The 27,665-nt window shown below is 35.1% G+C and overlaps 1 protein-coding gene across 10 annotated transcripts in view; it reads left to right on the top strand.

The window, feature by feature from the left end:
• PIK3C2G (phosphatidylinositol-4-phosphate 3-kinase catalytic subunit type 2 gamma) overlaps positions 1-27,665 on the top strand; it is a 363,004-nt gene that overhangs the window by 44,532 nt on the left and 290,807 nt on the right. For 9 of the 10 annotated variants that reach the window (XR_009048372.1, XR_009048371.1, XM_057701641.1 and 6 more), the window contains 4 exons: positions 4,252-4,354; positions 8,552-8,622; positions 12,953-13,016; positions 25,897-26,019. Coding sequence is in view for 8 of the 10 variants with exons in the window: in XM_057701641.1 (XP_057557624.1) it covers positions 4,252-4,354; positions 8,552-8,622; positions 12,953-13,016; positions 25,897-26,019 (361 nt within the window). In the remaining 2 variants the exon portion in view is untranslated. The remainder of the gene's footprint in view (positions 1-4,251; positions 4,355-8,551; positions 8,623-12,952; positions 13,017-25,896; positions 26,020-27,665) is intronic. The other variant, XM_057701644.1, reaches the window with a different exon arrangement.

Raw genomic sequence — 27,665 nt, 5'->3', positions numbered from 1 at the left:
CCAAGGAATCATGAATTTTCAAAATTAGCTCAAGGAGAAGTATGAATGTGAAACAGAACAAAGAGCACTGGGGAGTGGAAAATGTAGTTTTAGGCAAATTGCACCAAACCTTGAGGGAATAGATAATTCTCAATTATAAACTGTAAACTGTTCCAGGACAGAGAAAAAGGTGTATGCAATTTACTAGGCTAGTTTAATTGTAACACCTAAAACAAACAAATATTAAACACAAAACATTAAGATTATAGGCCAATCTACATTTTTCTATATAAAAAAAGAAACTTTAAAAATTGCAAATTAAATCGACCAGTGGATACATCTACCCAAGAATGTAAAGATAATTATACCTTTGAAAAACCTATTACACAGTTAATATATTAACACATTCAAGGAAAAAGATAATCTTCTCAATATGATATATCTAATAGATGCTGAAAACTCATTAAATAAAATTTGAAGCTTATTCACAATTTAAAAAAATCATTAACAAAATAGACAACAAAAGTATATACCAGGAACACAGCAAACATCCTATGTTAATCATTTCATGCATTCTCTATAAAGTCAAGAAAAAGAGAAGGATGTCTATTTTCATTATTAGTATTCAACAGTGTGCCAAGCATCCTAGCCATCACAATAGGATAAGAAGACGAAAAGAAGCAAAAATACTGGAAAGCAATAGACAAAGATGTAATTATTTAAAAAAAATATAATTTCCTACTTAGAAAATCCAAAATAATCAACTGAAAGACTTTTAGGTATTACAACAGGATTCCACAAGCAAAATCAACACATAAACCCAACTAATAAATATTATGGAAAAATCTTTGATTTGTAATAGAACCGAATTTATAAAATATCTTGCAAAAGGCACAGGAGTAAGATCACTCTGGAAGAAAACTAACACTTCACTCAAGGGCATAAGAGAGAATCAGAATGCATGTAGAAATATATTTTTTCTTGGAAGAATTCAATGTTATAAAAAGGCCAACTCTTCTCATATAATTCCATAAATGAAATAAATTGATACTATACTAGCATTTCTCCTTAACATCACCACACTAATTCTAAAATTGTTCTGGAAGAGAAATTGTGCAAAGATAATATAATTTCTTTAAATGGTTACTTTCATTTATTTCCACACTTCAAAATATCCTAGAAAATTAAATAACTGAAGCAATTTGGTATTGGCACAGGAATAGATGTATGGATTAATGGAATATTTAGAGTCCAGAAACAGATGGGATATTTATGAAAATTATTCATGTGTTAAATATAATAGGTCAGAGATGAAAAGATGTCCTCATTAATTACGGATGTTTGGGCAAATTGTTATTGTGTTAAAAAAATGTCTAAAATTGGTGCTGTATATCCCTCTTTACTCAACAAATGCATTCCAGATAGATCATTAAAAACTATTACTGCCGAATTAAGTCTGGAAGAAACAACTTCAAAAGATTAGAATAATAATCATACGAATCTAAACTAATTCTCCATTCAGGTTGTTCCTCAAGTTCATGTTCCTTATTAAAGAAGCTGGAGCTGGAAATTAAAGATAATTATTTGTAGGTTTGGTTTGTGCCAGAAAGACACAAAATTATAATTAACAGACCCTTCATCCTACATCAACAACTTTCTTTATTTCAGCATCAAAACTTTGGTTACTGAGAGGCTACTTAAGTATATTTTTAGTTGAAAAATAGTGTATTAAGATATCTGTCTTTTTTATAATTCTCATCTCTTTTTGGATCAACTGATCTACTAATTTTATTGATTTCATCAGGTAAATTATAAAAGAATCTGGAAAAAAAATTTGAAATGATCTCTCTTGGACAACTGTAGCGTAATGAAAGAGAACTGAATTAAAGTCATATTAAGCTCTAAGATTTATTTGAGTGTGATATAATGATTGAGGTTGCAATGGAAAAGATTTAAGATATATTTCACTAAAAAAAATTAGATAACCAGTAGATGAAAATTATTGATGTCTCCTAAACCTCTAAAGATAGAGAAAAAAGAGACTCAGGACTCAAATAATCCCCAAAAAATGAAGGAAAAAAATTTAAAACAAATATGGTTAATACAAACTCATAATAATACAGCAAATGGTACTGCTATGAATGGAATAGTTTAAATTTTCTGATTAAGAAGAAAAGTCTCAGCAAAATAAGTTAAAAGAAATTCAGCTACAGGTTAGAGATACAGCTAAAATAAAAATGATCTCATTGTTAACATAAGTGTATGTGTGCTTGGCCATTTATTTTCAGCCTATAAGAAAGTGCAATAAACTCTTGGTAACTGTTATTTTGGAAAAAGGGAAAGGGAATAATTTTTAAATCTTTTTTTGTTTTGCACAATTTAGTACAATTCAAACGTTTTCCCTGAGAATATATTCCTATAACGTAACTTTAAAAGAAAAAGAAAATTTATAGGGGAAAAATTCCTTCCAAAGTCTGATAATTACCCCAAATCTAATAATTACCCCAGATCCTACCCCCCACGCACATCCATACATTCAGAGTGAGGCAAAGATAAGGGAAGAACTAGGACCTACTTTTAGAAGGGAGATGAACTGACAGATTTAGCAAGTAAAAATATAGAATGTTCAGGTAAATTCGAATTTCAAAATTTTCAATTTTTCTTAGTATAAGTATGGATCAAATATTATATGAAATGCACTTATACTAAATATTTGTATTCCTTGTTACCTGAAATTCATATCTATTGGACATCTATTTTATCTGGTAACTTTAGTAAGGGACATGCATCCAGGTGGGTAAAATAAGGTAGTTCAAGAAAGCAGTTGCCGTATCTGAGAGTGAATTCACTGCACTGGGGTCCAGAGTCCAGACTTCAACGCACTGAGGGAAGGAAGCTTTCAGAGCAAGGTGAGTCACTACTCTTAAAGTGGTACCCAGAATAGGAAGAGGAAAAGAGAACTCTAAGCATGGAAAGGAGAACTGGGGTTGCGGGAGGTGAAAGGAGAGGAACCTAAGTATATGTGACAGAATATGAGAATGGCCCTTTGAGGAAGGAAGGAAACAATGATTCCAGAAGCTCAGGGAATACACTGGCCATGTCTTAGGTCTAGACTCATAGTAGAAACAACTCAAGGACCAATATAAGAGCCATATGGATAGCAATGGGATGGGAATCTAGGTTAGACCAATGGGAAAAAATGGGAATAAAGGGGGAACACATGCTGTGAACACTAACACTAAAATGGATAGGTGTTGGGTTTTCTCAAAAAATAGCAATTGTCAAAATAATATTTACAGAGAATATAGTAGGTAGCAACAGAGTAATGCTTTATTTGTCTGACATTGTTGGAAAGAGGTGGTCCCAAACATCTAATGAATTTGCCAGATAAATGAATATATCATCTGAAGAGCCCCAAATTTAATGAGTGTTTTAGCTCCTGAAATCTTTTATATATTTTACCTAAATCCTTAAAGTGCACATTAACATAAATTCATCCTTTTTAATGATGAAGTCACTAGAAATATCAAAATGTAAATCTGTAAAGGAGATCATATAATAAAAGCCCTTCAGTTAAAAGAAGTGGAATCAGACTGTATTCAAAACAATATGTGGTGAATCAGTAATTCACATTGTTCAATATTAATTTGTGACTAGGAAATATTTACAAAGAGAGGAAGGAAGGAAGGGAGCGAGGGAGGAAAAATATAATTACACCATTAGAAATTTCTGAAGTGTGTAAGGATATTTTTTGTTTAATCTGCTTGTCAAACCTTTGATGTAGACACTAATATCCCAACTCTAGAAAGGAAAATATTGAGTTTCAGATAGTTTCATTGGCCTAAGCAAGTAAATCTGTCTCTAAAGCCCATGACATTTCTACCACACAGCTCTGCTTCCTTGATACAGTGGTCCCCACATACACTTTGTGGCATCAATTAGACATCCCAGAAGCATGTTGTCCTCAGCTTTGAGATGGCTGGGTAAAACTAACTTTGAATATGTTAAGTATTCTCTATTACGTCTATTCTAAACTTGTCTAGTCATTTTCTAACATATTTGAAAATAAGTGTAATATCTCATCATTTAAAACAATATGAGGAGATATATATCTAGATAGATAGATTGATAGATATAAAACTAGGGATATATATAAAACTTTTACCAAAGTTTCAAAAATAAAAGGAAATGAAGAATGAAGTCCAGAGGAAAACACACATCTGAAGGAATTATAGGAGGAAGTAACTGTATTCATTTTTTTTTCTCTTTCAGTGATTACTATTTGGGAAGCCACAGGATATTTCAGAAAAATAAATCTGTTATTCAACTTAATCTACAGAAAAATAGGGAATCTCCAGGAAACTTATCTCGAAAGGTAAGACTTTCTTAGCACTGGTTTCAATTAGCAAATGGATTATTTTAAGAACAATCTTCCCATCCTTATGGATTGTTGCCATTTGGGGATTACATAGCTTAATAAATACATATTTATTTGAGTATATTTATTGAAACAAGATATATTTATCTACATGTCTGTTAACAGTTTGGACTGAAGCAATTACATGAACACATTACTGCAACCTCAGTATAATAAATCAACTGGTCTCTTGAAAAATCATTTATGAGTAACTTATTGTTATCATATTCATACTATCCATGAATTTACTAGGAAATGAATGGAATAGAAAATGTGAAGGGGAAACCATTAAAGGAAGAAAAATAACACAACTCTTGTTCTTTTTGAAGACTATGGTGGTGTCAACACAGTTTAAATCAGGACAGATTGATATTCAAAATACATATAATAAAACTACTTAGAAAGGGATTACTGTGTTTTAATGACAGTTTCAGGCTGTTAGATATAAATTTTATTCCCTGTGTAATGTCTTGAGTTACTTCAAAGCCAAATTGCACAGTATGCAGTAAACTTTGATATTTTAGCAGTTTTTATCTGTAGAATCTTCCAATTACCGGCTTTAAGCAAAACTTCTATTGCCTTGTCATTTACATCAGATAACAGATTTCCAGTGCATGACTTTTTTTTTCTAGTCTGAGGTGCTTCATCATGAAAAGTGTCAGATGGTGCATTAGGTTGCAGTATATCTATGTGGAATATAACATAATGAGGCCAAAAGAGAACTGTTTAGAAATGTCTTTTAGAACAGGTAATCAACTCAGCCAGTGTTGACAGCTCCATGGCTTTGCATCTGAAATCTCCACAAAGAAACATTATAAAGTACAACTAATATCCTCAATATTAATAAACCTAACAGTCTTCAAATTGTCCTCAGTGTTGATTAAAAAGCTGAAATTATCATGTTTCATTTCAATAGAGGGGAAAGAACATGTATGATTCCAATTTCTAGTCTTGTGTTGAAGCTGCATTATTGCTAAAAAAAACTATCTCATTGGTAGTAACTCACAAATCACTAATATTTCAGTTTCATGTAAATTAAGGTTTATTCTTAAATGCATACAACTCCACTACTTTGATACAACATGTATCAAGCATATATTTTATATTTGAAACTTTAATATTTCTATCAAATTCACTCTTTACAACAATTCCATGTATCAAATATTATTAAAAATAAGCACACTGAATTCCAGGGAGCTGATGACTTTCCCTGGGTCACATTCATGGAACTGGTAAGCAGAGGACCTTGGATTTGACCCCAGGTATGAGTCTCCACATACCTTATTCTACCAATTTATATGACAAAAACACTTAAAATTTAGGGGCTACACACAAAAGTTTTAGATGTGGGTTTCAGAGCAAGAAGTCAAAATTCTACCTTTATATGTTTTTCTGGTTTTGTTTTGTTTTCCATAGCTTTATCCACATACCCCAAAGTCTGGGCCATGAAAGCTATTCAAGGATAATTAACCACATTAAGTATACATTATGTGCCAGACACTGTTACTAGTGCTTTACATATTAGTGCTTTTGGGCTGTTATGAATTAATAACAGGCCAAAACAATAGGATGTTAGGCTATATGATATTTTAGCTTTTTACTATTAAAAACTCCAAAACTTTATTAATGTTAGTTAAGACACTTAAATATTTCAAAAATTTACTCATGATATTGAAAATACTGAAGAGTATGGACATTGATGTGTTATGTCAAAATGATGTATATGTTGCAATCTGATGTATCACACCTTTTGCTGTAAACTTTTAATACTCATCGAGTAGATTAGATTACAATTTCAATTGAAAACCTTATATTTCAAGGAAATAAAAAATAAAAAAGATAATTGCCTTGTTTTATAAAATATTCTTTCAGGAATAGATATAGTATGCTGATTAATTTAACATAACTGAGACAGTTTATCAATTTGTGACCCTTCTTCATGGTCTGAATTGCTGTATTTAAAATAAATGACCCACAATTTTTTTCTTTTATATATCTGTGCTAAGGGAGTGGTGAATGGTCTTCTCTCTTAATTCTATTATTTAAAATAATGTAAAAATTCTCTACAATTTTCATAATATCAGCTGTAAGCTAAACATTTATGAATAATTAAATTTTCTTTCTACCAAAACAACATAAAGTTGGCTTGATAATATTTTTTATATAATATTAGGAATAGAATGACTATCATTCTATTAAATTTATTGACACCATCACCTTTCAGTAGATATTTCAGAGTTTTCTAATTGTAAAAGGCATTGCAAAGCTCAATTCATCTTAGATGGCTCTTCTATTTTAAACTGACTTCTATTATACTGATATATGGTGATTTAATTCATATTCCATGAGATTATTCATAAAACATGTTGACAGTCTTTAGAAATCATCCTAGATTTCAAAATTTTAAAATCCCTGTCTTGATTAGAAGTGATATGAATGGATAAGACTATTTTTAAAATTGTTTCTTCCTTTCTCTCTCTCAAGTTTGATCAAAAGTATTGCCAACATTGTAGACATTAATGGTAAAATTAAGAGTTCTTTCTAGTTCAAGGAAACATTCACAAAACATTTACAGCAATAGATTTCTGTATGAAGAAAAGGAAAAAAGTACCTTAACATTTTTCTTAAGACAAAGGTATGGCCTTCAGCTTTGGAGAAAAGTAAATTGCACAATATATTTCATGGACAATTGCTCCAACTTTCCTCTAACTTTCTGAGATCCTTTAGATAAAAATTTTTTTCCTGTAAGTGATTGTATGACAAAGGACAATTCACCCTCCCCCAAAAGTATCTCTGGAAGCCAAGTAAAGTGGTTTTTAAATGAGTATGATGATGCTATACAGAAAGATGTAAATAAGTCATATTATTTATATGTTGCTTCGGTTTAACTTCTGATATAAGGCAAATGACAACTATTACAGTTCAAATCTTACTATCTATATTTTGGCTCTGGTTTTCACTTTCTATTTTCCCTTCCCTTTTAGTGTCCTTCCCATGACTAAAGTTTAGTTTTCTCTACTGCAGAAAAAACTATCTTAACCACTATCACACTTTCAGATTTCATCAGCCAGTGACTCTAGATGTAAATTCCTACAGAGTAAGCCTCATGTTTTCAAGTTTCTTAGCATTTCTACAAAGCATTCCTTTTTCACAGTATGCACTCAAGATATTATAGCAATGACCTTATTCTTTCCATGTTAGCTTTCTTCTTCCTCACAAAACAACCCAATATAAAAATTAATTTACCTTTGACCTTAAGCCATGTAAATGTTTTCCTTCTGATGTTTTCTGTCAGAAACTCTAATAGGCAATTTTAAAAATAGATTGTGTGTGTACTGACATACAAGATTACATGCACCCCCGGCATTAAGGGACTCAGTCAGCTGTCAAACTTAATGCCACTGTGTGGTGAAAAGGTGCGATGATGATGGAGTATATTTGCATTCTCTGCAGACTTGTATAGGGTTTTCATGGATGTCCATTACAGAAGAGCTAATCAAGGAGTTACGATGTGAGAGTATGTGTGTGTGTGAATACATATATGTGGACCAGAGGACTGACATTTTAAGATGAGTAGTTCCTGCTCATCTTGGGAGAAAAATACAATGCCATCTGATAACTCCCGGAATTTAGACTTATCAGTAGTTGTCTTTCATTAGCATAATGTAATGTTCATGAGATGGAAAGTACTCTCTCTTGCCGCTGATGTTTTTGCGGCAAGATACGGAAAATCTGAAAAAAGGAGCAGTCCATTCTGTGTCTGCTGGCCCATCTGGCACGCTGTCAAGTCTTATACTGCCATGGATTCATGGCTTAAATGTGAAGGAAATGTGCATGTATGTGGGAGAACTGGTGTCTAAAATACTGCCTTGAGGCTGGGAGAAATGAATGTTTGACCTTGGTGATGGCAGGATGTTTTTCAACTGTCCTTGGGGTTTATCCTCAATGAAAGCTCAGCTTTCTGTTTTACTTTTGAAAAGAATGCTTATACAGTTAAGGAGAGTCTTATAAGGTCTTTAAAACAAAGTATTAAAATGATAAATGAGGGTTATCAAAAGAGGTGAATAAAATGACAGCAGGAAGTTTCGGAACTATTTTTATCTGGTATTCATTCCTATTCATTCTATAAATATTAATATATTCTGCTGTCTACAGCATGAAGATGACCACAGTCAGTTTTATCTGAACCAACTTCTAGAATTTATGCATATTTGGAAAGTATCCAGGTAAGACATTTTATTTCTGCTCCAAGACTACTTTCTGACTGAGTTCTCAAGTGCCAAATCACAATATTTTTCAGTTGATTGTAAAAACTGTCCTTTCACTAGTATTGTGGAAGCTATTGTACTTTTAATAGATATCTCCCTTTGGCAAATTCCATTAATAATTATCTATTCTTCACAGCTATTCAGATACATTTGAAGAGCTGCTCACACCTTCTAGAACAATCTAACATTCATTTAAAAATATCTCTGCTACTGGTTATTACATATTCAAGGATTTTTTCTCCTCATTCATTCTGTAAATCTGATTGTGTGTGTGTCACTAAGCTCTTTGTATAACCAAATTTCCATACTTTGAAAGTCACCATCTCCTGCTTTAAATTCCTTTCTGGAACGCCCTGAAAATAACTGGTACATTATAAACAGGGGAGTGTGAATTCAAATTGGAAAACTCAAGTGACAGTAAATGAACATATCCTAATTGAGTCTGATATCTCAACGTATGCACATATTATTTGAAAGAATAGACCTATCAGGAAACTAACCTGGGAGAAGGTGCGTTTATCTGGAATTAAAGTTGTTCTGAGCTGAATGAGCAAAAAATGGAGGGTGGGAGGTATGTGTCATAAATCTCTAAAGCACAGCCTGATATAAAAATGAGCTAAAACTGTTTTTAGTGACTATTAATAATAGGTATCACTTCCTGGAGTTTTAATACATTTTGTATACGTTATCTCATCTAATTCTCCCCACGATCCCCTAACAATGCATACTATCTTACTTCAGAATCAAGGAAATGAAAGTTTTGGAAGGTTAAACAACTTGTGTAGGGCCGGCCACTCAGTCTGTTAGCAGTAGGATTGAAATCAGGGCTGTCTGCAATTTGCAAAGGCCACATTCTTTCATTAAACGATCAGGTCTTTCCATTTTTCCCCCTTTTTTTATCTTTCTCTTTTCCCCCCAGTATTCATCCTCATACCATAAAATTATAGAATGAGTAAGACTAAGGACTTTTGATATAATTTTATCCAAATTTTTATTGTATTGCTAATTACATGCATCAGATTGGTCCCCATCAAAACGGCGTATTAAACAAAGGCTGTACTCCAAAATAAATTTATAAAACTACCACAACTACAAATGCAGAGACATACATCAAGTCTGACAAATTCTTTAAAAAGCTGGGAATTGCTGAGAGTCAGAGACCTGTTTTGAACTGTTTGGCGGAGGGCTGTGACTTGAAGGTGGCTGCTACCTGGAGCACAGAGAGACCAGGAGGCTGTGAGTCCCATAGGGTTTATTCACTCACTTTTCTCTTTTTATTGTCAGTATTCTTTAATTGAAGTATAGTTGACAGACAACATTTCTTCATTCATTTTCTTCTTTTTGTTGTTCCTCTAATTGGGTAATTTCAAGAAATCTGTCTTTGAGTTCACTGAGTCTTCTGGTTGGTTTGGTCTATCAAATTCTTCAGCTCAGTCATTGTATTCTTTAGCTTAAAGATTTCTGTTTGGTTCTTTCTTTTCTATCTCTTTGCTGAATTTCTCATTTTGTTCTTGTATTGTTATGCTAACTTCATTAAATTCTTTTTTTGTGCTCTCTTCTAGTTCTCCGAGTATCTTTAGAACAATTACCTTGAATTTTTTGTCAGACAACTCTTTTATCTCCATTTCTTTGGGGTCAGTTGCCGAGAGTTTACTGTATTCTTTTGGTGGTGTCATATTTCCCGGATTCCTTGTGATCTTGTAACTTTGCATAGCTGTCTGTATATCAGAAGAAGCAGTCACCTCTTCCAGACTTTAGGGCCTGGCTTCAGGATGGAAAGACCTTCACCTACAAGTGAGGGCACACTGGAACACGCTGTGACCCTGGGTCTGGTGGTCCAAGGCATCAAGTGCAGGGTGGTGAGACAGCACCAGGTCTGGGTGGGGTGGGCAAAGGGTCTCCTCAGTTCAGGTCACTGGGGTCCACAGCATCGGCCACCGTGCGGTCCGTGACAAGTGCTGTGGGGGGTCTGCAGTAGCTGCAAGGGCTGTTGCGATCCTCAGCGGTGCTTCCAGGTGCAGCAGCTGGGGACCAGGGCAGGCAGCAGCTGCTGCTAGAGCTGGTGGTGTGTATACACTCCACTGTGGGGGCCAGCTGCAGGTGCCTGGTAGTGGCTGGGGCTGGCTGCAGACACTCATATAGTTGGGGGCGGGGCGCAGGGCTAGCAGCAAGGGTTAGGACTCACTGCGGGTGCACGGGCAGCTGCAGGGATCCTGGCTGTTGGTGTGCGTGTCTGTGGCTGCAGTGTCTCTCCATGGGCGCGTGCATGGCCGTGGAGGCCAGTGATGAGAGTCAGGACAAGAGCGTGCAGGTGCACAGCGTGGGGGCTAGCAGCAGATGAGCCCAGTGGTGCCTCCCGGTGACAGGAGAAAGGACCAGATCTGCCCCAGACACCGCTGTGGGGGCCTCGGCTGTCGGTGTGCACTTCCACAGGTGCCAGATATCACCACGGATGTGTACGTGGCAGTGGACACCAGTGACAGAGGTCAGCCTAGCAGCATGCACCTTGCACTTGAGCAGCCACAGGGGCCTTAACGAGCTGCAGGGGTGGTTCTCAGTCTCTGGCAGGTGCAGTGCAGTGGAGGGAAACAAAACAATGAAATCTACAGGGGATCCGCAGGCTTCTTGGGTAGTGAAAGCTGCTGAGGCTTTCTGCAGAGCCGGTTGTTGGGAACCGTGGTAACTCCCACCACATGGCTGATGCTGGCAGCCCCTGCCCCTCTTCCTAGTTCCTAGCCATCTTTATCGTCTCAGCTTTGCTGGTCTCTGGGTGAGGTGAAAGCAATGCAGGTCCTTCATGCAGTGTCCCAAAAGGCTGGGGAAGCTGCTCGCTCACCCCACTCTCCCTTTCCAAGAGAGGGGAGCTCCTTCCAGCAGGGGATTTCCCTCTTGGCACTGAGCAGTGCTGGTCTGGAGGATGGGATGATGCAGGCAAAATGAAGCTATTCTCCCTTCTCTCTTTATGAAGTTATTCTCAGGGTTTTTTTTTTCCACTGTGTTGCTGAAGTTTCTTGAGTGGTTTCCTGAGCTCTCCCAGAGTTGTTTGTATCCATGGATAGCTGTCTGTTGATCTTTGTGAGGAGACAGAAGCTGGGATCTCTTATTGTGCCATCTTGGTGACCCCCAGGACTTTGTTTTCTGAAATATTGGGTTGGCCAAAAAGTTCGTTCGGGTTTCCCATAAGATGGTACAGAGAACCCGAACAAACTTTTTGACCAACCCAATACACGGCTACTCTGCCTGCCTTCCTCAGACCACTTTATGATATCATTGAGAGACCAAGCATTGGAGGGCAGGAGCTTTAATTCGGTCTCCCAATTCTCTGACTCGACTTCCTCTTAGATGTTGGGCAAATCACATACCTTCACTGATTCCTAGGAGCTTTCTATAAAATAGATATAATACGTAACAGAGAGGGGCTGAAGCAGGTGAATTCTTGAGGGTTTTTTTTTTTTAAGTTTTAGGATCAGGTTTTATATAAAAATCCTCCAATAGCCAAACTCTTTCACAATTTCTTTTCCTACACCTTCATGGACTTTTACATACTCTATGCATTTTGTGTTTGAACTGTTAGACAGACTAATGGTTCCACTAACTAAAGTGATAATTTAATAAAGGCTGAACACACATACTGGTGTGTTTTTAACACTGTGTTTTGTATTGTATGACTCATTATTCAATTCAATTCAGGAGTTTTCAGGAAAGACAGAAAGAGAAAGCTAATAACATTTGGGAAAATAATTTTAAACAGTAAAGTCAGAAGAATCTCTGCTCAACTCACTGCTATTCCACCTAAGTATAGATAAAGCTGGAGCATTAAGAGACGCTTAGAGAAAAGAAGCAAAAATTCCAGAAAAACACAGAGATTTGGTGCCAAAGATAACACCATCTATGATAAATATGTCATTAATTCTGAAAGCAATTCTCTGCAAAGTTTTGCATATTTAATATTTCTTGAAATATTTCTCATTATCTGCTTATGAATCCCTTTGCAACTTATATTTTGAATTAAGAGTAGCCTCATATAATGAACAGTCTTTGAGAGGTTTGGTTAAGCTGTCATGGATTTCCTTGGAGTTCTGAAGTTTTCAGATATGTCTGTAGTCATCAAGTTATACAAAGTTTATAAGGCATCCATCTGAAATGATGTTTAAATTATGTCAACAGTAATACTTTTTAAACCATGTTTGCTATAGAATCATGGACAAAGTAGGGCTTGTAATAAATGTGCTAAAGTTAATACAAGTTTTCCCACCCAATTTTAAACAAAGTTCTTTTTTCTTTCCAGACAATGTCTCTCAACAGTAATCAAAAAATATGACTCCCACCTGAACTGCCTATTGAAAACCCAGGTATTAACTTTTGTTACTTCTTTAATTAATTCAATAAGCATTTATTAATTATCTACTCTTTTTCTAAAACTTTGCAAGTTTCTGAAGATACAAACATGAATACAGCAGGGGGTCTACACTTGAATGGCTTTCATTCTATCATGGCAAAACAGACAAGTAAACAGATGTGTGTAATAAAGTGTCATAGGTACTGTGAAAGACCTACGTGTATACAGGCACACAAAAGAGGGTTATCAATTTTACTTATTTGATCTGAGTGTTGAAAAATGAGTAGGTCAGCCAGATAAGGGGCATGGTGAAGGAAAGTGGGGAGTAGGGATAACTTTAAGCAAATAACAATATGAACAGAGCAGGTAGCAAACAGCCTGGTGTGATTAGGAAACTGTATTACTTTGGAATGGCTACAATTAGGGTTCAAGGTGAGAGCCTGGGAAAAGACCAGATGAAAGGGACAAGTAGGAACCAAGTTATGTAGGGTCTTAAGGACATTTTATGAACAATTTAATGATTTTCTAATTTATCAGCTGATGACATAGAGCCATTACTCTGGGTAGTAGAATGACAGATAGGTGATCACAGGACATTTCATTAACCCAAAGAAATGAGGAGGGCATGGACAAAAGCTCTACTATAGGGATGGACAGGAGGGGACAAATTCATAACAGGTGAAAATGTGCAATTTACATGATTTTCACAGTGAAAAACTGTGAGCAATGAAAGAAAGCAGTGTCTAGAGTACCTCCAGATTTCTGGCTGCGAACTGACTGCATGGAGATGTCAATTAACTAAAACAGTGAAGACAGGAGAAGCTAGGTTGGCAGGGAACATAACGGATTCGGTCCAAAGACCGCTGAGATCTGGCCACCTACTGGGCATCCAAGTTGTAGTCACCATTAAGCAGATCATTTCTTATAGCTTGTTCTTCCAGGGAAGGATTGTGGTCTTCCACAGATAAAACACTGTATGATTACAGAAAATGAGGTAAGTAAGAGAATGTACTGAAAACAAGTAAAGACTTCTTTCTCCATTAAAAAAATGACTCAATATATATAAAAGAGTACAGATCTTAAGTAACTACTCCTAATATTAAAAAACAGTAAGGGGTTCTGAAAATAAATTATATTTCTTGATGTAGATACCAAACTCATATGTGAATTCCACATCAATATGTAAAGTTATGGTGATGACAAACACGCAACTCACATTCCTTCCCAAACTGTAATGCTCTCACTCTGATTCCATTTTTCTTTCTCAGGCCTGGCCTGAATCTGGAAGTTTAGAATGTGGAGTGTGAAAAGAATTCAAAATTAGATTGTTTTAAGTCTCATAAAAGTGTTATAATTACTACTTCTTTGTGATCGTTGTTCTTTCTAGTGTAGAATTTGAAATTTACCAGGTACCCAGGGCACATTAAGACTTCATTCCTAGATCATTTAAGTCATTTGACTAGACACAGATATACTTTTGAGGTTATCATAATTTACTTAAGGATGAATTTTCATTATCTTAATGTCTCAATACTGCTCATGTATCATAGATATCTTTTTACACACACACAGACACACACACACACATTGTTGAGAATCTGTAACAGTTCTTAATTTCCAAATAAAGAAGTTTGATCATATCACTTATATATGAAGCCTCCAATATTTTCACTTTGAAAGAAACCAGTTTTGAAAGAAACCAATTGTTCTAATATGACTGAAAAGCTGGCGAAACATCAAAGAAATACTCTCTTTATATTACCACTGGCAAATAGTTACTATCACCCACACTTGAATTATTTTATAATTAGGCCACCGTGTCTGCAACTTTCCACATGAACTCCCTCCAAAACAATGAACTTTTTAAATGACATTCTTCCTATGAAGCATCAGTAGCTAAATATCTAAGAAGTGAGGACAGACTGTGATATTATCAATTCACAATATTGCACTTTTTATTTGTTTGACAAGTGCCTTAAGTAGCATTTCATCAGCCTTGAAAATAGTACCAGTTTGAAGAATAATTTTTATACTTCTCAAACCTGGATTATCACATGATTTGAAAAAAAATAACGAACAAGCGGGCTGAATAAATATGCCATGAATGTTACTGAATAATAGGGATAACTTAAATTTCCAAATATTTTATTTCCTTAGCAACAGCTATTAACATCTTTTAAACTTGACTTATTTCAGATTAAGCATCCTAACTATTATGTTTGTTAAATGACTAATTTTGTAAGTAATTTACATAGAGCTTTTCCTTTGGGCATTTTTTCCTGTGTCTTCTATTCTACTAATAATTAAGGGCTGTTCTCTGTATTCATGCTATATTTTGAATTTATCTCTAACATTTAGGAGAAATTAAGAAGAAAGAAAAACAATTTTCCCCTAAAGTCTTACCTAATGCTGACTTAGTACAAATTACTAAACTATTTACTCACTGGAATCAACAGAAATCAAAGTAAGAACCGTGCTCTGAAGTTGCTGATGATCTAGCTGGAAAGACAGCATATTCACATAATGCATATAGAGCAGTGTATATGCACAGGACTACAATGTAAAACCTGATTTCAATCGAGGTGAAAGAATCAGCTTCGAGTCAAAGTTGCTTTTTCCTAGTAGCCTCTAGTGCATTGTCTCCAACATTTTTATTTAAATGCCAAGTAGTACCTTTAGAGATAGCTAGCAATGCCTACCACTGATGACAAACTTACACTAGGATCTAGTAACTGATGAACTAATTGTAAACCAGATGGATGTAGATTGAGAAAAATCTATTCATGCTTCAAAATGTAGTTTGGCTTCATGAAACATCTGAGGAGTGTGAAAAGAGCTAAAAGGCTCTTTTTAGCCATGGCTCAGAGGCTGTACCAACTAGATAACCAGAAAAATATGGCCTCTTTATTATTCAGGTATAAGTAACTCAATGAAGAAGGCAGAATAATTCTTAACTCACACTTTCCTCTCCTCAAGACCAAAACCTAACAATATTTAACCTCTAGACAGAGACCGAAAATTCCATTTATAAGGAGAAAGAAAAGCAGCACATAGGGATATGATACTATATATTTACCTTTTTTGGAACTGAAGCTTTGTTAGCAAAAGCAGATCAATTGTTGGATTTTCAGCAGTTCCAATATCAAACATAATTTAATGAGTGGCAGTAAAGACAGAATTTAGGAGCAGAGAATCCAAAGTCAGGTAAACATACGTGCAAACCCTCTGCCACTGGGGAAGCTTTTATTCAGCCATCCTTGAGTTTATATTATTCATCACTAGAGTGAAGATAATAAAATAATATGATATTTTTTGCAATTAGTTGAACAGTAGATGTAATGTGCTTAATATTAATAGTGGCTGGAAGATAAAAAAAAATGTTCAGGAAAAGATAAGTATGAGTGTTATTTTATTGCTATTAGAGTTACTATTTTTAACACTATTACTAAAGTAGAGGACTGTACAGGATCCAGAAGAAAAATGTCACAATACTGATTTGCATGCACAATAGAACATAAGAGGTGGGAAAGAAGCAAAAATATCGTAAGAAGAAAATAGGGTAAAATGAATTGGTAACAAGGACCAGCTGAAAGGTCACAAAAGGAGAAGTCAAGGACATGAAGGAGATCAAGTCAGGTTACAAGGGAAATAAAACACCTTTGTGGAATTGGAACCTACCTCAGCAGAAATAAGGGGCAAACTGAAACTACTAAACGTCAAACCTATGTATAGAACACTGCCAGACATAAATAAGAAAAATGAAAGATCGTCAGTAAGGAAGATAATCACTAACCAACATGATCTGCATTCCTAGTGAGATATACAGTTAACGGGTCTTGTTAAAAGAATAACACGATCTGATGATTTAAGATTTGTGCAGTGAATTATATAATACACGAAGAACACACACACGTACACACACATTAAAGAAGAACTGAGCGATCTTATTACACAATAAGTTTGGTGCAAAATATTGCCAGTATTATAGGATCTGCTTTTACGCCACTTCGTATCTCTTTTCTTCTACATGAGAGGTACCCTTTAGTGAAAAGACATTTTGTAGCTTTTCTTTGTAATTTCACCACCAAAGTATGCATCCATTAACAATACAGGCACCTCAAAGATATTTCAAATTCAGTTCCACGCCACCACAATAAAGTAAATATGGCAATAAAGTGAGTCACATGAATTTTTTTGGTTTTCCAGCACATATAAAAGTGATGTTTACACTATACTGCAATCTATTGTGTGTAATAGCATTATGTCTTAAAAAAAAACACAATGTACATACCTTAGTTTATTGCAAAGAATAATTTAGCAAAAAAAAAATTATTGCTAAAAAAATTTCAACCATCATCTGAGCCTTCAGTGAGTTGTAATCTTTTTTGCTGATAACGGGTCCTGCCTTTGTGTTGATGGCTGCCGACCGATCCGGGTTGTGGTTGCTGAAGGGGTGACTGTGGCAATTTCTTAAGATAAGGCAACCATGAAGTTTGCCACATTAACTGACTCTTCCTTTCATGAACAATTTCTCTGTGGCACGCAATGCAGTTTGACAGCATTTTACTCACAGTCGAAATTCTTTCAAAATTGGAGTCGATCCTCTCAAACTCTTCCACTGCTTTATCAACTAAGTTTATTTAATATTCTAAATCCTTCACTGTCATTTCAACAACCTTCACAGCATCTTCACCAGGGGTAGATTCCATCTCAAGAAACCACTTTCTTGGCTCATCCATAAGAAGCAACTCCTCATTTGTTCAGGTTTTATCATGAGGTTATAGCAATTCAATCCCATCTTCAGGCTCCACTTCCAACTCTAGAGCTCTTGCTATTGCTACCCATATCTGCAGTTACTTCTTCCACTGAAGTCTCGAACTCCTCAAAGTCACCCATGAAGGTTGGAATCAACTTCTTCCAAACTCCTATGAATGTTTGAATATTTGACCTTTTCTTTTGAGTCACAAATGTTCCTAACAGCATCTAGAATGGTGAATCTTTTCCTTGAATGTTTTCAATTGACTTTGCCCTGGTCCATCAAAGGCAACTACAGCCTTACAGAATGCATTTCTTAAATAATAAGACTTGAACATCAAAATTACTCCTTGATCCATGGGCTGCAGAGTGGATGTTGTATAAGCAGATATGTACACAACATTAATATCACTATACATCTTCATCAGAGCTCTTGGGTGACCATGTGCATAATATCAATATTTTGAAAGGCATCTTTTTTCCTGAGCAGTAGGTCTCAACAGTGGGCTTAAAATATTCAGTAAACCATGTTGTAAATAGATATACTGTCATCAAGGCTTTGCTGTTCCTTTTATAGAGCACAGGCAGAGTAGATTTGGCATAATTCTTAAGGGCCCTAGGATTTTTGGAATGGTAAATGAGCACTGGGTTCCACTTAAAGTCACCAGCTGCATTAGCCCCAAACAAGAGAGTCTGCCTGTCCTTTGAAGCTTTGAAGCCAGGTATTGACTTCTCTTTAGCCACGAAAGTCCTACATGGCTTCTTTTTCCAAGAGAAGGCTGTTTTGTCTACATCACTGAAAATCTGTTTTTTAGTGTAGCTACCTTCATTAATTATCTTAACTACATCTTCTGGATACCTTGCTGCAGCTTCTACATCAGCAACTGCTGCTGCATCTTGTACCTTTATGTTATAGAGACTTCTCTCCTAAAACCTCATGAATCAAGCTCTGCTGGCTTCAAACATTTTTCCTGAACCTTCTCACCTGTCTCAGCCTTCCAAGAATTGAAGAGTTAGGGATTAAGCTTTGGCTTAAGGGAATGTTGTGGCTGGTTTGGTCTTCTATCCAGACCATTGCAACTTTCTCCATATCAGCAATAAGTCTGCTTCAATTTCTTATCATCCCTATGTTCACTGGAGTAGCACTTTCAATTTCTTCCAAGAATTTTTCCTTGGCGTTTACAACTTGGCTAATTGTTTGGTGCAAGAGACCTAGCCTCTGGCGTGTCTCTGTTTTTGACATGTTTAATGTCAAATGACATCTTCACTAAGTGTAATCATTTCTAGCTTTTGACTTAAAGTGAGAGATATGCAACTCTTCCTTTCACTTGTACACTTAGAGGCTATTATAGGGTTATTAATTGGCCTAATTCTAAATTTTTGTGTCTCAGGGAGTAGGGTGGCCCAAGGAGAGCGAAAGAGATGGGGGAACAGCCAGTAAGAAAAGCAGGCAAAACACACAATATTTATTAAGTTTGCCATCTTATATGGGTAAGGTTCATGGTGCCCAAAACAATTACAATGGTAACATCAAAGATTTTTGATCACAGATCACCATAACAAACACAACAATAATGAAACATTTGAAATATTGCAAGAATTACCAAAATGTAACACAGAGACATGAAGTGAGCAAATGCTGTTCAAAAAATGGTGCAAATAGACTTGCTCAATGCAGGGTTGCCACAAACTTTTAATTTGTAAAAAATGCAATATCTGCAAAATGCAATAAAGTGAGACACAATAAAATGTGGTCTGCCTGTCTAAGGTTTAGGCTTCCCTTTTAATGTACCTAAATGGAATCAAACTATATGTACTTTATGTGCCCCATATTTTTCACTCAATATTGTTTTTGAGATCTATCCACCTTATTCTATAAATGGTTTTGAATTATTTTCATTGCTGTACATTACTCAATTAGATTAGGAAACTTCAACTTATTTATTCTACTATTGATGTACATTCAAGCAAATCTCAGAGGGCTTTCTAGGGTACATACCTAGGTGCATAGACTTATAAGGTAACATCAAACACTTTTCTAACATGGTCGTACACATTTCACAATATGTTAGAGTTCCCATTGCTTTATTTTCTCACCAATATGTGGTATAGTCCAATTTTTAAAATTTTTGCCTACATGAGGTATATGTAATGATATATTACTTCAGTTTCAATTTTTATTTCACTGACTACTAATACCTTCATGAGTCTTCACTCTTTTTAAACATAACATCAAACTGTTTACTTTCTATATTACTTTCATTATGATGTCTTATTTATTAAATCAACTTTCTCAAAGGTTAATTTATATATATAAAATAAAATACACTCATGTTAACTGTATACTTTGCCTAGCTTTGAAAATGTATATACCTATATAACTGCCATGAAAAACAAGATATAAAACATTTCCATTACAAAAAAAAAAGCACCCAAGTACTTATTTACAGTAAAAACCCTCCCATCCTAGACATTATGGAACCAAAGATTTACTTTCTCTCAGTATGTACTTCTTTTACCTGATATTCAGTACAATTTTACTAGAAGTGGCAAGTGATAAGAGCAGAATCCTTGCCTTCTTGTTAAACTTAGGGAGAAAATTACAGTCGTTCACCACTGAGTATGAAGTTATTTAGAAGTTATATAGTTATGGTATGAAGTTAGTTGCTCCTTGCTAGGTTGAAGAAGTTTCCTTCTATTCCTAATCGGCTAAGAGTTTATATCATAAGTTGGTGATGCATTTTATCAAATGCTTTTTCTGTAACTATACAAGTGGGCATATGATTTTTCTCATTCTTTTCAAATTTTAAAAATATCCTTGCACTACTGGCATAAACCACACTTTGTAACAATTTAGGACCCTTTCTACATATTTCTGGCTTTAATTAGCTAATGTTTTGTTAAGGATATTCGCATCTGTATTTATGAGAGACATCAGTCTATACTTATAATGTTGGTGGTTTGATTTTAACATTGGAGTAATGCTGGCTTTATAAAATAAGCTGAGAAATGTTCCCTCTGACTCTGTATTCTGAAATAATTTGAGTAGATTTGGTTTTATTTCTTCCTTAAATGTTTTTTTTAATAAATTTATTTATTTATTTATCTAATTTTTGGCTGTGTTGGGTCTTCGTTGCTGCACGCAGGCATTCTCTAGTTGTGGCAAGCAGGGGCTACTCTTTGTCACCGTGCCAGGGTTCCTCACTGCAGTGGCTTCTCTTCCAGAGCACAGGCTCTAGGCGCACAGACTTCAGTAGTTGTGGCACATGGATTCAGTAGTTGTGGCTCGCAGACTCTGGAGCACAGGCTCAGTAGTCGTGGCGCACGGGCTTAGTTGCTCCACGGCATGTGGGATCTTCCTGGCCCAGGGCTCAAACCCGTGTCCCCTGCATTGGCAGGCGTATTCTTAATCACTGAGCCACCAGGGAAGTACTTAAATGTCTGATAAAAATCACCAATGAAGTCATCTGTTTGGAGTTTTCTTTATGAGAAGGATTTTATTATAATTTCAATTTCCTTGACATAGAATTATTCAAATTTTAAAGCAATAAATTTCCTTCTAACTTTTAGTGGCATCCCACAAATTCTGATATGTTGGTCACTATCTCTTTACATATCTCTCTGCCCCATCCTCATCTTTCCAAAACTCCAAATGCATATATGACTCTGACAGGTTTCAGATGGTGTGTTCTGGCTTTTCTTTCCACTCCAAAGATGATTTTTAATCTTTAAGGAGCAAACAATTTATAATAGCACTAACCACTGAACATGGAATAAAAATAATTCTAAATTTGTCTCCAAATCATTAACTGAATTTGATAATTTTCAGTATGTAAATAGAGATAGAAATTCATTAAGATTTGTAAAAAACTTGGAAAACAGCAAGCTGTTGCGTAGCTGTTTAAACATGTATTACTTTGGTCTCCATCACAGCTAAATGAAGGGAATGGGGTGCGAGGGGTGGGGGTGGAAGACCTTATGCTCTTTTGTTTTGTTTTCCAGAATGATGCAGAAAAGAAAAGCTTGTCACCAATCTTCTCCAATGTTTAAAATACTTAAAAATATGCTTAATATCTAAAGTATTAGAATGCTGCTCCTTCAGAGTCTAGGATAAATCAACTCTAAGATAAGCATAGAATATAGCACATAAAATAACATCCCAGCATTATTGTTAGTTTTCACTAACTGGTAGGCTTAGAAAGAATTTAGAAGTAGTCTAGTCCAAACTCCTATTTAATGCAAAAATTTCCTCTAAGCATTGCTGATTGCTTGCATACCTGCAATGTGGAAGAACTCTCTACTCACAGGGCAGCCTACTCAGTTTTTGGTAAAAATAATTTTTACAAAATTATTAAGCCAAAATGAATCATATTGAGCCACAATGAATGTCTCTAAATTTGCAACCCTTTGTTCTAATTTATCATTCCAGAACTACTTGCAGTAAATCTAAACCCTTTTGCACTTGAAATATCATCATATACTTGAAAGTGATTGTTTCCTTGTTTTCTTTTTTTCCAAACTGAAATTTCCTAATACTATCAACTATTTTTCCTTTAACCCCATTGAACTGTAGTCTTATGCCTTATGTCTCAGTACTCTGTGTGCTCCAACTGTGACCCATACTTCCTCCTCCATCATCTAAGTATTAAATGTTCTGAAATGTTATATACCCAAGTTTCCACTTCTCTTTCCTCTATCTACATTCTCCTTCTGGACAATCGAATTCAATTTCTTGGCCAGGTATCACATCTATGAAAATAATGCCCAAATCTAGCTTTGATATCTCTTGAATTAGGCACTAGTCCTTTTGTGTTTTGTGTCTGCAGAATATCCCATATCAGTCATCATAGGACTGTAAACTTTAGACTGATCATTCTCCACCGATCATGATGTATGTTTGTGTGTATGTGTGTGTGTGCACGTGCACATACAAGTATGTATATCTGGGGAAACCTCATGGTTTGGGGTCAGAAAAGTTTTGCATTTGCTTCTGCCTCGGTCCAAAATAATAACAACACTCTGGCACTATTTTTAGCATAAATTCCTGCTAAGGGTAGTATAAATTACTACTCCATAGCTATACATAACACAGTTTCTCAGATAATCATTTTCCTCATCAAAGCCCCGGGGTAGAGAGAGGATTCCTCAAAAGTTCTCTTGCTCAATAGGCATTGTTTTTCTTTTCCCACCTTTTGCAGGTGACAGTCTATCCAGTGTCAGGCATTTATCCAGGGATCTCAGCTCCAGGTCTGCCCCTTCCCAACCTCAACCAATTGGTTTAGGTATGAACTTTCAGCAGGTATCCCATTGTAAACAGTAAACACCAATCTCTGAGCCACTGACATTTCCCCCAGGCCACTGACATATCAATGTTGAAGCTACTGCTCAGGCTTTAAGTTTCCTCTTTAAATCTCTGTCATCCAGAGATTTATCTTATCTTTGTTTTGGGCTAAACATTGGATTTACATTTTTTTCTATGGTTAAGCTAATGTTTATAGGAGCACACGTGTGCACATGAGTATGCATGTGTGTGTGTGTGTGTGTGTGTGTGTGTGTATGTAAAGTGTCTATGTTTTCTTGGTCCAACAGTTGCTAAAGCTAGAACTTCACTGCGTTTCCCAATAGCCAAAGTCTGAGTCTACTTGGTTGTCCCAATGGCAACTCAAGCTCTGTATATCAAAAAATACGCACATCACAATTCTACCAAAAGTCTTCCCATTTTGCCTGTGCTTCCTGCCGTAATTAATGGCATCCTGTCTTTCAGTTTTCCAAGTATGAAATTTTGGAATCACCTTAAATTCAATCTTCCTATTGGTGATCAATCCAATTAATCACCAAGTTAATTCTACAATTGCAATATTTCACTTAACATATTCTAGCTATCTCAGTGACTCAAAAATGAAATATTTATCTTTCAGAATTTTTATGTAGATCAAATGAGATAGATCAGATAAGAAGCACTGCAAGGCCGCAGTAAGAGATGGAGTAAATTAGCTACTTCGTGACACAAGTCAACCCAGCATTTGCACTTTAGTAATATTTTATGGATTTCTACAAATTCACATAAGTACGAATGAAAACTAAGCTCAGCACCTAATACACCTCTCTCATAGTTTTAATGATTTTTTAATTTTCATCTTATTTGTTATCTGGGCATGTACAGTGTCTGATTTCTCTTATAAACTGAAAAATCTGTGCTAGTGGATAAAAATGAAGTAATTAAAAATGAATTAACTAAAATTTAGCCTCTATTCTCTGCCAGGCACTTTTTCTATTTTACCTTAATCTTTGCAACAACTCAATAATTAATTATTATTGTGCCAATTTTACAGAAGAGGGAATTCAGGCCCATGGAAGTTAAATAATTTGATAATGATCACAGGTAGAAATGGGTCAGAATCAGGATTTTATCACACATAACCTTACTGCAGAGCTGGAAACAGAGTTTTCTGTGCTGTTGTGAAGAAATATATTAACGTTATATTAATTGCTGGGTTGCTCTCTTTGGGGAAAGCCCTATTTGTTTATAGTCCAGCCTCAAACGTGGTACTCAACACTAAACTCTGGTTCAGATTATATACATGTGCTGAGTTCTAACTTTCTGGTTATGCAGAGAACATGTGTTCTAATTTAATTTAATAATAAAGTAGCTCTTTGGCAGCCACTTCACCATGTTTTTTGTTTTTTTTTGGGGGGGGGGGTACACCAGATTCAATCATCTGTTTTTATACACATATCCCCGTATTCCCTCCCTCACTTCACCATGTTGACTCATTGAATTCACACATAAATAAAACAACTGAGCTTTTTCCATATGAATTACTCATAATTTTTTCTTCCCATGTTAGAACGTAGTAGTTGTATTTTCTTAATCTGTGAAAGACTTAAATTGTAACCCAATTAAGTTCATAATTTTTTACTTTTAGCTCATTAATCAAGTCTATTAACAATTCTGGAGTTCCGATTGTGTCTTTCATAAAGTTAATTAGCCATTCTTCATAGGTTTGTGTCATCAGTTTTCAGTGTTTATAATATCTTATAAAAGGTACTGGCAACATATTAAAAAGTTTTGTTTTTCCACAAAAGACACAAAATAATGTTCCTTAAATATAATACCCATTTTCTGTCTTTATATTGATAATTTTTTTGCTAAGAAAATGATCTAGAATAAGTAGAGTTAAATTCTTTTGTGTTATGAATTCATATCTCTGTGTGAAAAAAAGTAACAGTATGTTTCCACCTCTTTTGAAATAAACTCCATTTTGAAACCCTCCACTGGAATGACTGTGATTCTGGAATCGATAGAGCAGATATGTTTTGAAAAGCCAACATTATTAATGACATAGATAAAGTATATTAAAATATTATAGAGTGAAAGGTGACTAGCACAGGATTAAAGAAGAATGAGATACTTCTCAACATAGTTACTGGTAAAACACAAAAAAGAATAAGGTCAAAACAGGGCATTTTTTTAATGAAAGCTAATTTAAGAACATGTGAAAGCTGAGAAATAAGACAAACAAAACAAACAAAAAACCCAAAAAGCTCTTAGAACTGTGACCACAAAATCTGTGTATAACTATCTTAAGCACAGCCAGCAATTTTGATTTTAAGAACAGTTGGTCATTACCATACACTCTACTTGTCATCAGTGAATTTTTTGAAACATCAGTTTCTTAAAAGACAATACAAATGATTACCAAATACTCCAACGTCAAACTTCATTGTTCCAAGTTTGTTCTGAACTCTGATTTTTAATAATTTTGCCCTCCTGTACACTGCTTATGAAAACAGATGCATTCTGAAACTCTACACAGGTCTGCCATCAGTTGTCTTGTTTTTAAAGTATTTTGCAGGAACCACAGACTTTCAATCTCTACCTCTCCCCCCTCTCCCATTTTATATCAGATAATGTTAAATTAGAGTTGATAACATATAATCCTGAGAGTCCTACTTTTCAGCATTCACTCAATGCAAATTATGGCTTAGGCTACAGGATAACCAGTCTTGAGAACACTTTACATGGAAACAACCACATTTTATTCCATTTCCTCTTTTTAGAAAGAGAGGCAGTTTAAAGATAAATTAGTGTCCCCCGATTTCAATAAATTATAAGATATCAATCTTTTCATCTACAGCAAAATGTGGATAATATTATCGAAGAAGTTAAAAATATATGTGGTGTTCTGGGATGTGTGGAGACCAAACAAATTACAGATGCTGTAAATGAACTCAAACTTATTCTTCAGAGAGAAGCAGAGGTAAATACACTCATTTATTACACAGTAATTATTTTAAACCCGAGTTCAATAATTAGTTAAGGAGAGTGAAAGGCTTTTGACTAACTAGTATATATATGGGGGGGTGGTGCACACGTGCACATGTATATTTCAATCATTTGGGGGCAATGGAAACTCAATTCTATTATACCAAAAGGATTTAATTAAATTAAAAGGAAATTTCTTATACCTTTGAAGTGTAACTACAATATAACCTTCAAGTGAGACTGAAATCAACCCTCCAATCCTACCTAGACATATGTACTTGTATAATAATATTCACAAGCGTTTGTGGCTCTCACGCACACCAGAGTATGCAGATGTAGGCACTGGTGCTTGCATGGACACGCACATGTGCAGGAAAGAAGAGATCAGTTCTTGTGGTATTTTTTGCTGAATCTTCAAGGCACACTGCTTCTATGATCTCCCATTCCGTAATGATTTCCTGGGTTTTCAGTTTAAAAAATGAGTATTATGTGATTTTTTTTTAATCTCAGAAATCTGATGTAGATTATGTGTGATTATTGCCCAAGAAAAATATCAGGACATCTGGTTACAATGAATCATTCAATATTGTTAATAGTTTAGCAAGTGATAAAGACAAAAGATAAGATGATAGTAACTAATACTTGAGGGTACACTGCAATAGTAGTTTCATTTACATATTACTTCATTTCACTTAATATTTATTTTATTTCAATTCATCCTCACAGCAATACCTTGAAGTTGGAATTTTAAAGTTCATTTTAGTATTAAAATCTGATGTTTAGAGTGCTTGTGTACAGAGGATTAAAAAGCAGCAAAATAGAGATTTGAATCCGAGCCTCCATACACAGCTCCAGTACATATGAAACTTCGCAAGAGAGAGTGATTGCATGCATTCCTTATCCAGGTGGATAGGGACAGCAGGGATTGTATTACCGTGAATGTGCCAGCCTTGAAATTTCAAAAAGATTGATTTAGAAAGTGGGCAATTATACTAATATATATAAATGTCATGCTTATTGTTTCAAATAGGTGGCTGATAAAAATCAGCAATTTCTTAATGGTGGACTTGCTATGTCAGTATTACTATAATTAGAATTATGGGTTTTTGTGACTAGATGTAACAATGAATATAGAAATTTAAATACCTTATTTGCATTACATGAACAGTGACAGTGATAACTGAGGAGCAGTGGAGTTATACCACCAAAAGATTTTCCAACATCTGAAGTTAAGTCAGGATAACAAGGTAGTGAGAATTAACTTTCAATAAGCATTTGTTTCTCTTAGATGATCACATTTTGGAGATATTACAAATACCTAGAGCTGATAATAAAATACAAAGAGCATAGGGTCACACAAAGATGATTTGAATTGGAGATCTACCACTTTCTACTTTGGAAAATTAATTCATTTCTCTAAGTTTCAGTTTTCCTCATCTCTAAAACAGAAAAAGAAAACAGAATTTGAAGGGTTCTTGTGAGCATCAGAAATTACGTTAATAAAAGGGCCGGATGATAGTGTATCTTGAATGAAAATCATTATTATTACTGGAAGTAGTAGGGATGATGCCAGAGGTAGTTTTTTAGGCTCTTCCTCATGAGGCCAAGATGAAAGTTTTAATTCCCACAAGCACCACTCAG

Source organism: Hippopotamus amphibius, chromosome 12 (assembly GCF_030028045.1).
Source record: "Hippopotamus amphibius kiboko isolate mHipAmp2 chromosome 12, mHipAmp2.hap2, whole genome shotgun sequence".
NCBI lineage: Eukaryota > Metazoa > Chordata > Mammalia > Artiodactyla > Hippopotamidae > Hippopotamus > Hippopotamus amphibius.
This window is presented reverse-complemented; position numbering and strand designations above follow the sequence as displayed.